General features: G+C 41.6%; 1 protein-coding gene across 3 annotated transcripts; it reads left to right on the top strand.

Annotated features, from left to right (window-relative positions):
• The first annotated feature begins 100 nt into the window (after positions 1-100).
• Positions 101-8351, top strand: casp2 (caspase 2, apoptosis-related cysteine peptidase). Of its 3 annotated transcripts, none has more exons than XM_058053180.1 (12): positions 101-266; positions 605-758; positions 1181-1315; positions 1389-1463; positions 1860-1929; positions 2351-2442; positions 2639-2821; positions 2907-3035; positions 3103-3193; positions 3681-3881; positions 4818-4927; positions 5014-8350. In XM_058053180.1, exons 2-12 carry the CDS (start codon positions 609-611, stop codon positions 5146-5148), a joined length of 1371 nt encoding a protein of 456 aa, XP_057909163.1. In that variant the 5' UTR covers positions 101-266; positions 605-608; the 3' UTR covers positions 5149-8350. The 3 variants fall into 3 exon arrangements, with proteins under 3 accessions (XP_057909163.1, XP_057909165.1, XP_057909164.1); XM_058053182.1 differs by having other exon boundaries at positions 3681-3869; XM_058053181.1 differs by lacking the exon at positions 101-266 and adding an exon at positions 273-517 and having other exon boundaries at positions 5014-8351.
• The last annotated feature ends 7091 nt before the right edge of the window (positions 8352-15442 follow it).

The following is a 15442-nucleotide window of genomic DNA, read 5'->3' on the forward strand; positions in this document are numbered from 1 at the left end:
AAAATAACATAAATATGATTGGCTAGTTAATATGTCATTCTATGTTTACGAACCCTCATTGGCCCAGATAATAAACAATAACATTCTGGCTCCCCCTATCTGGAAGGGGCGACTGGAGAGTAAGTACCCGCGGAAGTTGTGGAGGTTTGCGGACGGTGTGGGATGCCGTTTTGTAGCGTGAAAACAGTGTAAAAAAACAACAGTCTGGTGCGTTCCCTTTGAAGGGTTGTCATTCTACTACGGAAACAGAAAAAAAACGTTTGAAGGTGAGTTCGTAAGTGATACCACAAGGATTGGCTCACTCAGGAAGTTTGCTAGCTAGCTCGTGCTTCACGACCGTCAGCCATCAACTGTCAGCGTGTAGCTTGATTATTGTTATTTTTTTCTTGCCTCATTACCTTTAATGTCTTACTATGTTTGCATTCTGAACGATTGTAGTTAGTATTCGTATTTTTTTGTCTGCTTTTTTCGAATTACAAACCCCTCCTCTGTGTTTTTTTGCAACTCTTCACCATCGGTATGTTTCATCGAAAAAGCTGAGCATCCTACAATATTAATCTTCATTATTTCCACCCCAGTTACAACAATGGTGTTTTTGTTGTAGCAAAATGCTCGGTTGTGGCATGCTGGAGAGGGACAGACAGGCTCTGCGGAAACGTTCTGCTACCCTGTGCAAGCAGATGGTGGTGGACGAGCTGCTCCTTCAATGTCTGCAGGCGGACAACATCCTCACTGAGAACATGGCCGAGGGCATCCTGGTATGTTTTTTGTCAATTTTGTGCACTTAATATTTAAAAAAAAACGTTTGTTGTGGAGAGATGATTCAGATTTGACATGGTAACAACCTTGAATGTTTGATTTGAAACAGAAACCTCCTACTACTACTACCACCACTATTAAACATGTGATGAAATGTACCTAGAATTCATAAAGAAAGTATTGTGACGCTGCCAAGACACACTGGCGGAAAAGCAGAGGTAAAATAAAATAAAAGTACAGTCACTGTGTTACAGGTATATAATAATACTCAAGTGAAAAAAGGAAAATACAGTATAAGCCTCAAACCAGGCGTTGAAGCAAAACCTTATGCAGATTAAGGAGTGTTTATTTTGTGGAGTTTTTAGTCATCATCAGTTTAGTTTTTATTCCTGTCACGTGTCTGATTAACTTTTCTTCACAGGCCGAACCGACGTCTCAGAAGCGCAGCTGGCGTTTGTTGTATCTCCTTCCCAAGCGGGGGCCACAAGCCTTCCAAAGCTTCTGCACCGCTCTGAAAGACACTGAGCAGCAACACCTGTGTGAGCTGCTCACACAGGTCAGTGGGAAAAAAAGACAGTTAACCACACCCATGTATGCACACACGGTCCTAATGTGTTTCATGGTTGCAGGGTTTGCTTCCTGAGGAGGCGTCAGAGGGACAAACGGGGCTGCAGCTTATGCAGGCCTCAGAGCGGAGGAGAGAGGTGAGCCACATTTGTTAGCAGCCTTATTGCTAAGTTTCACTTGCTGTACTGGTAGCCAAAATATTACAAGCACTTCTGTTTGTGTGTGTGTGTGTGTGAGAGAGAGAGAGAGATGCAAACTACACAACTATAGATATACTGTTACATCATTGTAAACGTTACACTTAACACCTCCATTTGATAAACTGCTAATTAGGTCTCCTATAATACAACAAAAGCCAGTAATGTATAATTAGTGCATTTTTTTTTAATTAACACTAACATGGTAATAGTGTTGATCAAAATGTAACATATATTGCCTTTGTAAAGGCAGACACACGTGTACCTAATGTAATGTATACTGAGTATTTACTTAACCGTTCCCCATTAAGGCTGAGCACACTCTCTTTATTACAGAGGTACAGCGACTCTTCTTTTCCACTTTCTACCCAGGAGGAAACTGCAGCCAAGCGAGCAAAGATGCACGGTGAGATGTAACGGTGTCATTGTCAGTATTATGCTGTTTCCTTGGTGCTGTAAAAATAATAATTATAATAATAATAATAAATACACCTGGAATGGGTGTTATCTAGTGAGCAGCACAGTGTTGTTTGTATTATCATTTTACTGAATGAGGTGACACACCTCATGAGTGACTCATTCGCTGACGTAATGGTGGTGTCTCGTTTTACAGCACGTTTTTCCAGTGCACCCCCACCTGCCACTAAATTAGATACACCTGCACATTGTAATCAGATCTGATACATGGGAAAACCTCTGACAGTGGCAATCAAAACAAAGCCTTGGCATCACTCTAATACTGGATGCCATTGGAGTGTACAGGTGTACCTAATGAAGTGTCAAGTGTGTGTGTGTGTCAGAGATTTAACATTATTTGTGTTTTACAGAGTCCATGGAGTTCAGTCTGGCGTCGGACAGCCCCATCACCACCCCGGTGCTCCCTTGCACACACGACTTCTACCTCTCTCGCTGCCAAACGGTATTGCAATTTATATGAATGAAGGATCTATAATAAGAATGTGAGATTGTGGTGCTCATTATGTATTATAATGTATTTTATATATTGTGTAGAAAAGTCTTACTAAACCACATTTGTTTTTTGGGGTTTTAATTGTGAATCATGAATCTAAAATGATCCCCTAGTCATCCACATCCATTTCTTCCCTGCGTTCCAGTCATATAGAATGATTTCCTCCCCACGCGGTTTAGCCCTGGTGATCAGCAATGTGACATTTAACCCTTGCGCCACACCCGACCTTGACACCAGGAAAGGAGGCGAGGTGGACGACGAGGTACTCAGGAAGGTCTTCACAGAGCTGGACTACATGGTCACAGTCCACAGAGACCTGACTGCTGAGGTGATGTCGTCTCGCTGTTTCATTACACTGTTGCATTAAAGAAACTGCAGACACACATAAACGTGTTTCGGTGTTATTTTTACAGGACATGAAATCCTGTATCGAGACATTCCGTAGACGTCCGGAGCACCGGACAATGGACAGCTGCGTGGTGTGTCTGCTCTCGCACGGCATAGATGGAGCCGTGTACGGCACAGACGGTCAGCTCCTGCAGGTAGGCTTGTTTCTGTCATTTATCGCTTTTAAAATTTGATTTTTAACTTTCTTTTGTTGCTATTCAGCTGGAATGGGTGTTTGAGGCTTTTGACAACGCACACTGCCCGCTGTTGCAGAATAAACCCAAGATGTTTTTCGTCCAAGCATGCAGAGGAGGTAAAGAACTGAACCGTGAAGCAAAGTGACACATTTACACCCTGCAGACAAAACACATCTTTTTAGATTTGTCTGTATTTGTCTAACATAATGGATGCTATATTTCACATACAACAATGTAACAATATGGAGTGGAATAGATTCAACATTTAAACATCCGATAGGATACCGATATTGACACCCTGACAATACAGAAGAAATCATAGCCTCCCTGGTGGAGCTAATGAGCGAATTGGCTAATTAGTCTACATGATGAAAGCCGTGATGCCCACCTCAAATCCACAGACCCCTTGCGTGTGACTCCAATTACTACGGCACACTCCTTTTGGTCCCGGTAATCCAACACCACATGTGTGCTAAAATGCCATTAGGTGTGGTCGTCTACTTCCTCAGCCGAGCCAAAATGCTGCTCTTTTAGCTTGGGATCACGTGGTCACGTGGTTACTACTCCACTCTTCTCTACTTGACTGTCATTGTTGCCCCGCAGAGGACCTGGACTGTGGAGTAGAGCAGGTAGATGGGCCGGGAAGGACCAGCTCACCCAGCTGTGAACAGCGGGATGCTGGCAGAGAAGGTCCAGGGGACGCTGGTTCCAGACAGGGAGGAGACTTGGGGCAACCAAGGGTTAAACTACCCCAGCGGTCCGACATGATCTGCGGCTTTGCCTCTCTCAAAGGTCAGAGAATTTGTAAGTTTGCCCTTTTTTGCAATTCTTTTATGAACTATGGCTGTGAATGAAGTGTTAACTTGCCCCTGGCTTTTCTTTACGGCACATGGGAGCATGGCAGAGTATGGCAGGTGCCTTTTTATGAACTTACCATCTAGTCATTCACTCATTCCCAATAAATACAGTGGAAGTTCTACTTATATTCTGAATTGTACAATTTCTGCGTTTGACATCCATGTTGTCAGGACAAATAAGCCTCTCAAGTGACACAAAAGTCATTTATTGGTTTGTGATTTCCTTTTGACATTATTGTGATATAAGAAGTATTGAGATGAAATACACAAAAAGAAAATGAATAAACAGACGTGCATGTCCTAACCATGGGGTAGGGTTAGCCCATAGGACTAACATTGCAATTTTCCCGGGATCAAATATTTTTATTGAGTCCTAGTTTCGATGCCCACTTCACCAACCAGTAGAAATAGGCGCAAAGAAGAAACTAAAAAATTTGCGTTCAAGTTGAATGTTTTGATATTTATTAGAGCCCGACCGATATTGGGGGCTGAATCAATTTTGCATTACTAAAGTTAAGATCGAGAGTTTATTATTTGTATGCCTTAATGTTAACTGTAATCACTTATTTTTATGCTTTTAGGGCAGTTAAATATTACTTAAAACATTGCCTATATGGTAAGGTATTTTATGATGGGGACAACTTGACACCGGAACTGACCATTTGTATTTTCTATGCTCAATTTTTATAATAAATAAATACAATTTCTGCAGCCGCCCCAGCATTTATCCACAGATTGGTTTATCCCATCTCTGCTGTGGTTCTTTCCAGTGTTGTCATTGACAGAACAAGCACAAACAATGTTTATTGGCACATGGTTTCCTTGTGTCTCACCCCATTGTGTTCTTGTATTGTAGCCATTCTTGTTTGGTTTTCTCTTAAAGGCACAGCGGCCATGCGCAACACCAAGCGAGGATCCTGGTACATACAAGAGCTTAACGCTGCCCTGCGCCTCCGAGCCAGAGACACACACCTGGCAGACATCCTCGTGCAGGTGAACATATATCATATCATATATCACTTTGCATGCACAGTATAGCAATTGCGGAAATGTCATTCGCTTTGCTTCCCTCTCTCTAGGTCAACGGGCGAATCAAAGAGCGTGAGGGTTACGCCCCCGGGACACCCCACCACCGTTGCAAAGAGATGTCCGAGTTCACCAGCTCTCTGTGCAAAGATCTCTACTTCTTCCCCAAACAGTCCCACTTTTCATAGCGCTCCTGCGCCATTCCTGCCCAGTGTGTGCACACATTCCCTCATTCCAAGTGTTTTACTGCCACACACGCGCATGCGCACATTCCAGCCTTACAAGCACACACACACTGGCATCCAAGCATGTATTCATTCACAGTTTATATGTAAACACTGCCTCAGCAACACTGCACACTGAGATGTTGCACGAAGCTAGGAAGCTTATGCTAATGAAAATGTTCAACATTTCGGTGTACAATTCCACTGTTGACGCAGCAAAGGTGTTAATCCCCTTGAATTGGCATAATTTTAAAATGTGCTTTGTTCAGTTTTTTTTATACAAACTTCATTTATAAGTATTTTTAATGCACCTTTTAATATGTTGTCAAGTTGTCTTGTCATTGCAGTATACTGACAGGCAGGGGGCAGTATTGAGAAATGAGGTTGGTGCAGCTCTTTTCCCCCCACTCTGTCTCCACACCAAATATGAACTTCTCCAGCATTCCAGAATGCTTTCTACACTCTCGAGGATGTTCCCTTGATACAGTTCAATCCCTCTGACCTGGGTTAAATTACAGGAAATATGATGTAAATATTTGTTTGTTTGTTTTTTTAATGTAAATGTCACTCATGACAGGGGAACGTGTGGTGCTACTCTTGGGGCCTTATACCTACATTGTGAACTTTGACCTTTACGCTCGCGCTGACACCCAATCACGCTTCTCCCCGAGGGGGTGCTACGCATTTAGCGACAACCGCCACCCACCCAATGTGCATTTTTTTAGTGGTATTTTACTGTATATGATACAGGGATTTAAGTCTTCCTTTAAAAAAAAAAAAACAACGTCTGTCTTGCACTTAGTGGCCCTGTATTGATAAATGACTGTGCTGGCTTTCACGGTATATTGAACCATTTACCCCCCCCCCCCCCCCCCCCCCAGTCTAACATACAGACAGGGGTATTTCTCAATGCTGTGTGTGCATTGATGTTTCCCAGAAAAAGACCCAAAGAGGCAACATGTGTTTGGTTACAGTGTTGTGTTGGAAGATAATTCATGTTGGGAGCAGTATTGATCTGTAACCAGAGAGGCTTTCAAGCTGGCGTGGTGCATGTGTGCGTTTACCCCTCTTGAGTATTTGTTTTAATAATAAGAAGAGGGGGGAAAAAGTGAGAGCATGTGAAGGCCATTCACTGCCAAACTTTTGTGCATAGAGGAGGGGGCAAAGGGGATTTATTTCTGTCATCACCGATGACTGCCAAATCTCCTTTACAATAAACAATGTGTTTATCAACAAGAAAAGTGTTTCCTTCTGCTCCCACAGCCGTGTATGTACCCTTAACGCTGCTCTCTGCACAAATGTGCGTTCCTCCTCTCTATTTGAGCCACTTCTTTGCTGTGTTTGTGTGTGTTGTTGTTGCCCACGTTACTGTGTGTCCTCGCCATGCTCAGGTGTACTGTGACTGGTCACTCGCTATTCCGCTGCGCTCAGGTCTCTCCATGCTCTAGGACGTGTGTCATTCCCACCGTGCAGTGATAATATTCATAGTGTATCAGATGGAGGTCCAGGCCAGCTGTCCGGAGTCATTCCCTGTTGACACACACATGCACATGCGCGTGCACACATTGTGGTGATGGCAGTAATACATTTCTCTACGGCCTGTGGTGGAGCTGTGAGATTAGGCTGTTATGCACTGGCGTGTGGACCACAAAGCGGGATGGGGTTAAGGGGGATCTGCATGTGTCTATGTCTTTGTGGTTGTCATGATGGTGGCACAACTTGTCAGGCTGAGAGGACGGACCACAGGCCCACACACACACACACACACACATGCTCATGCTGAAGGATGTTTTTGCAGCAAGCCGCAGAGCATCTTCAGCGAAATCTCTGCGGTCTAACGCTATTCTGGGAGTGCTACATTTTGAAGCAATTGTTTCCATACTAAATGTCATTATTGATCCGCTGAATGCCTCTGTTGAACTAACCACTGAGCGTGCTGTGCATGGTCTACAAAACTGGTGGGGCCTTGAATTATCACCAGATCAAAAAACAGTTGCATTAACAGCTGTGGCTGTAGGGAATCTCCTGGTGTATTTTTTTTAAATTAACTTCAGAACTGCATTTGAAGTATCATGAGCGGTCAGCACACAGCAGTTGTACAGTATCTACATCTGCATGCACTTTAAAACTTTGTTACTATTATTCAAAATTAACTCATCAGTATTATTAATGCCAGCTGAGGAGGCACTATTGTGCAACATACTTGTTGCAACAACAAATGAGAAATTATCTCCTGTTTCCAGTTAAACGGCCCAACTCCAAGTAAAGCATTTGCAGTGGAAATAGTCTGTTCCGGGGTCAAACTGTCGCCAACATGAAATTGTTGTAAGTATAAAAAAAAGTTAATGGTAGGGGTGTAACAAGATCTTAAAAGTGATTTATTTTTTTTATTGTTTAAAAAATCATAAAAAATTAATTAATTAATCACATAAAAAAATTAACTGCATCATTTTGCCAGCCATGTGCATGTGTGTCTGTGTGTCCCCTCTTCTCTTGCTTCCAAATAGGCATTGAAGAGAGTTCACTCTGTATTGGTTTCAACACCTTGGTGTGTTTGTTCCACAGAACAACGACATGAACGGAGTGAGCCCTTCTGTCAATCAGTCTCGGTGTGGTGGAGGTGGGACTGCTAGCATACACAGACAATAGGGAAGAGTAACGTTGTGGAAAAGAATTGGTAAACTGCAATATAATTATGTTTTTTCATTATACTTTTCTTGAAAGTTATGGTCAAATCTTGTTTAGGGTCGGAGGCCCACACTTTGGGTATCCTATCTCTGGTGTCTTGTACCATATTTTTTTAATTACAAATAATTGTCTTTGAAGTTTTCGGCACAATTATGCCACTGTCCTGTGACCTTTGGCACTAATTTTCCCGCCTTGCATATCCATACAGAAATGCCATCCATTTATTTTCTATGCCGCTTATCCTCAATAGGGTTGCGGATATGCTGGAACCTATCCCATCTGACTTCCGGCGAGAGGCGGGGTACACCCTGGAGTGGTCGCCAGCCAATCACAGGACTATCTAATTTATCCATATTGTACTGAGCAACCAGGACAAAGGTGCGTGTACCACTCCATGATCACTATCACACATCTGCCATCTCTGGTGACTAGGGGTGTCACAAGATAAAAATTTGTTCCATAGAACAATGGCATGAACAGAGTGAGACCTTTTTTTTTGTTCATTATGGTTAGATTTCAGATTGCTTTTAAGGTTCTGCTAGGAGCCCCTGTGCTGTATATATTGGATCAGTGCATCCAACCTAGTCAACACCCACCCGAAGCTACCATGTTGTTTTTTTTGGGTTGGGTGGCGTGGGGGGGGGGGGACGGTGTGATTTACTGGTGCAGCCTGTAAGTGTTATGGGGATTGCCCCCAGCATCATTGGCTGATAAGGTGTGAGCTGTCATGTGAGGTGTCGTATGCACCTTCCTGCTCACGTTGCAGGGGCAGCCCTATAGGGGGTGGGATGTTCGGGGTTGATATGCCCTTCCAACCACCCCCCACCCCCCCATCACTGGACCCCTTCCACTTTTACCCTCCCCTTCTCATCCAAATGAGCTCAGTCCATCCAGCAAACACCTCTAATGGCCGACTGGCAGGGAGCAACAAGTGTGTGTGTGTGTGTGTGTGTGTGTGATTAGGTGTCTGCAGTTCTAATAAAGGAAAGTGTCCTTCGTTCCCTCATCAGATGGCTTTGGTCCGCTTTGTCCGCCTGTCTGATTCCTCTCAGCTCGTTCGTCCTGCACTGAATGTCACTCAGCCTCTGGACCACTTTGAGGCCACAACGACGTCCACCAGCATCTTTTTGGAGTGTGTGTGTGTGTGTGTTTAAATGGGTGGTGAAAGTGATTGTCGTTGATTGCATGATTTAACTGGAAGTGTGTATGTGTGTGGTGGTCCATGCCAGTGGAAATGCTGGGGTCTCCGGCGAGGTTATTTTTGGATCACTGACAGCGTGTCAATGGCTGCAGATGCGTCGCAAAGGAAGGCTCTGAGATACCAACAGACCTTGGTAGGTCTTTGCACATCTTCCTCTACCGTCTTGCATTCTCCATCTTCCACCTGTAGAACCGCCCCCCCCCCCTCGCCGCACAACACTTTCTTGCTCCTGTCTCTTCTGCGGTGCTCCATTGGTGGTGGTCCGTTTTCTTGCAAACTTGCTCTCCAGCCACCTTCCTGCATGTCGATCTGTTTTATGCACACCCACGTTACTAAACGCTTCTCTAGAGTCGTTACAATTTTAACTCCATTTATCCCAATCCCCAAGTTTGTGTTGCAGATTGTGTCCTAAAGTTCCTTGCCACCGCCGCCGTCGTCTTGTATGTGTGCGTCTCCTCAAGCTGCTGTCGTTGGTTATAAATACCAAATATGCAAGAAACCTGAGCAGACAGGTTAGGAGGTGCACACTGAGGTGAAGTCACAATGTACTCTTCTTTCATTTAAATGCTCATATTTTAGTTGCTAGTACAAGCTTGAAGTTCAACCCATTCAGCTCTATTCAATGCAAAATTGTTTACTAGTTTGGTATATGGTCAGAGGTCACGCAGTGTGGAAGCTGTGATGCTGTGTTTTTGCGCACGGGAGGAAATTAGAGCCTTGGAGGATTTGATGGCTTTACATACTGTATGTGGCAGAGGTGACAGATCCTGAGTAGTAGGAAGGGGAGGGGTGTATTTCCTGTGGATGACATCACAGATTGTGCAATGTTCCTTTTTTATTAATTCTTCACATAGTGACGACTTTATTGATGGATGGTAAATTATTAGTTGGGCCCTGTAAATGACTATAATCATATAATGCAATATCAATTATTTTGACTTATTAAAATTATAATGACTAGAAACTAGCATTTGAAGATTTTAGACTGGAAAAATAAGGGGACAAAAAGCAGAAATAGTCTTATTGTTTAATGTGAATGTTTAAGTATTCCTATTAATTATTGAACATGTAAGTGATGCCGATTTACTGTATATAATCTAAATGCTGCATATTTCCCATTGCAGTGTAATTTTGGTGGTTCTTGATTTAAAACAATCCTTTTTCTACACCGATATACCGATCTCATAACATTTTATTAATAATAAAATAAAATAAATGTTTTAAAAATAAATCAACAGCATCATACATTAAAAAAATATTTTTTCATAATCTTTTCTTGCACATGTAGCTATTTTATATAGTAAATATTTTCATAATTACCTAACACAATTAGCTTTTTAAAAATATTTTTGCTGCACATGCAGCGTCTTTTTCCAGCACATATGGCAGCTTTTAAATGTATTTTATTTTGCAATATCACAAATACATTTAAGTAGATTTTTTCCTATATTATTTTTCCAGTGTATGGCAGCTTTTTAATGTATTTATATTTGTATTTTATATATGAATACAAATATTAATAAATGTATTAATTATAACAAATGAATTATACATTTATTATAATTTACAATATGAATGTATATATAATTTACTATAAAAAATTGTATAAGTCATATAGATTTTATATATATTTCCACTTCATTACTCAATTACTTTATTTCTTAAATCCCAGTCTGCACTCATCGGTAGATAGTAGTAAAAAGTACAGATTAAAAATGCATGTGTTTTCACAGCATATTTTTGCCAAGTTTTCCATGTTTTTGGAGAACAATATTGCTGGAAAAAAATGCTAATTGATTCAGCAGATGAACGCCCAATGATGCTGTCAAGTTGTGTGAACGAATCACGAGTTACATAGCCCATTGTGACCCTTGACCTCCATCGAAACAAAGCTGCCGCCTTTCTATCCGTCATACAAAAACAAGGGTTGTTCAAGGGGACGAGGAGGCTGTCATCAGCGGGGAAATAGATCGCGTAAGTCTCAAATGTTACATGCTCGCAAAGGGATAATGTTCACCTGCCAAATGTCTCACAGCAGCGCGACTGCCATGCGGGCGATTAAGCCATTAAAACTTGACGTGATACGCCAGCAAACTCCCCCACACCAAGCCCGGGGAGCGAATGAGGAGTCGTAATTAAACGACGAGCTGCGGCCGTCAGCAACTCCGGCACGTCAAATAACTCGTCATTGTTTTGGACGAAAGGCTAACACGCTGCATCTCTCAGCACCGAGGACCCCCAGGGAGGGATGAGCGCTTGTCAGGGAGACAAACAGGCCGAGAGGAGAGAGAGAGAGAGAGAGAGAGAGAGAGAGAGAGAGAGAGGTGTAGAGAAGTGTGTCAGTGAACATTGGGTCACGCCGCTGCTAAATTTACCCCACGAGTAAGGTTTCACCTCAGGGGAGGGGGGGGGGGCCCGCAGCCCGCATGGATGGCGGGGGCGCATGGGAGCGCTTTGGCCGGAAGAGAGAGAGAGAGGGAGGAAGGTGGAAAAAAAAGAATGTCACACATCGCCTTAACACTCACCAAAGATCATTCGCGTCATGAGGATGCATAGAATTTGCAGAGTTTCACTATTCTGGGACCCCCCCCCCCCCCCATTTAAACTCATATTGATACATGTTTGTATATTTCTTAGGTTCATCTTTTGATAATAATAATAATAATAATACATTTTGGCGGCACGGTGGATTAGTGGTTAGCGCGCAGACCTCACAGCTAGGAGACCAGGGTTCAATTCCACCCTCTGTGTGGAGTTTGCATGTTCTCCCCGTGCATGCGTGGGTTTCCTCCCACATTCCAAAAACATGCTAGGTTAATTGGCAACTCCAAATTGTCCATAGGTATGAATGTGAGTGTGAATGGTTGTTTGTCTATATGTGCCCTGTGATTGGCTGGCGACCAGTCCGGGGTGTACCCCGCCTCTCGCCCAAAGACAGCTGGGATAGGCTCCAGCACCCCGGCGACCCTTGTGAGGAAAAAGCAATAGAAAATGAAATGAAATGAAATAATAATAATACATTTTATTTGTATAGCGCTTTTCAGAGTACTCAAAGACCCTTTACAGTAGAGAAAAATAAATAAAAATAAAGTTAAGTAAAAGATGCATTAAAATACAATAAAATAACATTCATTCAGAGCTAAAACAAGGCTAAAAGCCTTTTGAGTGTTAAGTTGCTGTGTGACAAATTTAGTGCTCTCTAGGGCACCGTTAGTGCCGCACGGTGGTTAGCTTGTTGGCCACACTGTCGGGAGATCTGGCGGGAGGTTCTGTGTTTGATTCTCCGCTCTGGCACATTCGCACCTGTGCGTGCGTGGGTGTGTTTTCTCCGGGTACTCCACTTTCCAAAAACATGCTAGGTTAATTGGCGACTCCAAATTGTCCATAGGTATGAATGTGACGTTGCTAGAACCCGTGCACCGCTATACTGTACATTATTAACCACCCTCGTTCCCTCAATGTCAGCGTGTCTCTCCTCAATCAGCAAGTATTATTTTCATGATGTTCTGGCTGCATGGAACGAGCCAAGCGGGACTCTGAATTAAGAGCTGCTGACACTTTTCAAGCTTCAAGTGTCCGTATTAACCTCAGAGTGTGTGTGTGTGTTGGTGTGTGTGGCTGACCCTACCTGGCAGTCATCGGTGTCTACGGTGTGTGCAGGCAGGTAACAAGGTCTCGTGGTCTCATACCCGTCCATCGTCCATGGCAAGAAGAGATTTAAGGCATTGATATCAGGGGAGGTTATTTTACACAATGTTAGAGACCGTCAAGAAAGGTAGCAGCAGCTCTAGAGGAACGGAGGGAAAGATGCGGCAGCAGATCAACACTTTTGAAACGGTTCTGAACATAGATCAGTTTCTGGTAAGGACTTGGACTTATGCAGGATGGCCATCATTAGGTGTCAGAAATTCTGCCTTTTGAAAGATGATAATGCTATATTTTTATTTGATTTAACACTATGATTATCATTGTTCTGCATCATAGTGATATTAATTCAAATAATTCTTGTAATTTTGGGGTAATTTAAAGCAAAATATTAAATCTTCTTTCTGTGATAAAGAAGCAGGGGTGTCCAAGTCCATGGCTGTCTTTTTGTTGGACCACAGCACAATTGGACAATGCAAGAGGTTAAATATAATTTAACAATCATTTTTTAAAATCATAATTTTGTTTATTATAAATATATATGTACATATATGTGTATATATGTACATATATATGTATATGTTTGTATGTATATAATATATATATATATATATGTGTGTGTGAATGTGAGCAAAAACAATGTCATTTTAATAGCACAGTTCTGAAATATTAAAGAAAAAAATGATTTTTTTTAAATTACATAACACTCAACAAACAAGACAACAAATAAAACAACTTTTGGAAGTTTAAGTTGCGGAAAAAAGTTATAATGTTCTGACAAAAAAAATCAAAATATGAAAGGAATATAGCCATAATTATGAAAAAATTACGAGAAGTTGAAATCGTGAAACGGGTCTAATTTGATGATAATAAAGTCAAAATATTAAGTGGAAAAAAGTGACAATTTTACAAGAATAAACTTGTAATAAGAGGAAAAATATACAAAATATACAAATACATAAAAATATATGAGAATATAACTATAACTTGCTTTACAAAATATTAAAGTGGCCTTTGCATCCTTTTTATTTGTCAGCATGTTTTTTTCTTGCTGGAAAAAGTTTGGACACCCCTGATTTTGAGATATGAACTAATCAAATGCATTTTATAATTATGTGTAATAGTAGTACCATTATAGTCATTATACTCCTTGTTGTCTTATACACACACAAAAAACTATATTTTCCGTTATTTTGTCTAGCAGACACACTTTAATTACAACATGACAGCTTGAGCAGTGTCTGGCATTGTTATTGTGTTGTTAATTAGTGTAGGCAATATGGGTACTGGTTGGAATGTGTGTGTGTGTGTGTGTGTGTGGGGCGGTTGGGGGTAATCTCCTGATCTATCTGTCAGCGAGCGGGTCAGATTTGATCATTAACCTTGTGCTATGGGACAAGGTTATATTGTTGTAAGGCCTCAGCAAACACACACTTAGCCTCCGCGTAGTGTGCATAAACATAAAACAATGTATGAATATGCAGCATAGACTCTCATAAGGCGGCTTTGAATTAACTCTGAAGGTCACGCTGATCTTCAAGCCCTGCATCTATTAGTCACCACTAGTCAGCCTGGCTTTGTGTGTGTGTGTGTGTGTGTGTGTGTGAGCAAGACACCTGGTTCACTTACAGTTTGTCCCCCAAACGTGAAGAGATTCAAAGCCCCTGACAGCTCAGCAGCAGTGATTAAACATGAGCAGCTTTTGCATTCCCCTGCAGGATCGCACACTTCTTACAGTGCGAAGCGCTTCAAAAAGTGAGAATTAATAAGCCGAGAGCTGACCACTTTCATGCCCTCCATACAGTACAGAGATTATTACGTGGAGTAAGAGGGCACAGAGCGAATAAGCGGACCATTAGAGAGAAATGTGTGTGCGTATTCTGCATGGGCAAGCGTGTGAAAGTGGCGGAAAAGGTCACCTTGAGGCGCTCTGTAAATGACACCCAAGGTCACATGACCACGCAAATGTAAATACGAGGTTGACAGGAAAGATATAAATGTAGCTTTCAATGACTTTTCTCACATTTTGTATTTGTTCACCGACTTTCACCGACTATTCACTCTACTGGTTAGTCACTACTTTTAACATTGTTGTTTGTTTGTGAAAGTATTACAGTATTGCATAATTATTTTTTTTCCAAAGTAAAGAAATATTGACGACATTTTTAAATGATACATGAGCACCATCTTCTACTACGCTGATTTAAATTTTTATTTTATTTTATATTTTGCTTTGTTTTATTTTATTTTAATTTTTTTTCCTATATTGACATAAATTTTACTTAATGACATTATTAGAATAATTTCAAAATTATAAGAAGTTAAGAGGTATCTATAATATATGCATGTATATGTTGTATTTTCATGTTAAATGATGCCAAAGTGTCGGATAATGAAGTTTACGTATATGGAAACACTGAAGAAAGAGGTGCAGAATCTGGAAGCTCTAGAAAGCTTTCTGTGCGGGTTATTGTGTGTAGCTGCTCTGTAGGAGTCCACAACTCAATACAACATGCTCCAAATTAGCATAATATGCCCCCTTTAAGTGCAATTTTGCACGTTTTTTAACAGCATATGAAGACGCATTGTATTCTGCGTCTTTGTGGTGTATTAGAGCGACCTATTGGTGCTTTGTCAGATAATGAGGTTTACGCATTTGGAAGTGACGCCTGAAAGAAGTTTTGGATGGCCTTTTATGGGCTGCAGATTGCCTGTACTCAATAA

Source organism: Doryrhamphus excisus, chromosome 17 (assembly GCF_030265055.1).
Source record: "Doryrhamphus excisus isolate RoL2022-K1 chromosome 17, RoL_Dexc_1.0, whole genome shotgun sequence".
Classification (NCBI taxonomy): Eukaryota; Metazoa; Chordata; class Actinopteri; order Syngnathiformes; family Syngnathidae; genus Doryrhamphus; species Doryrhamphus excisus.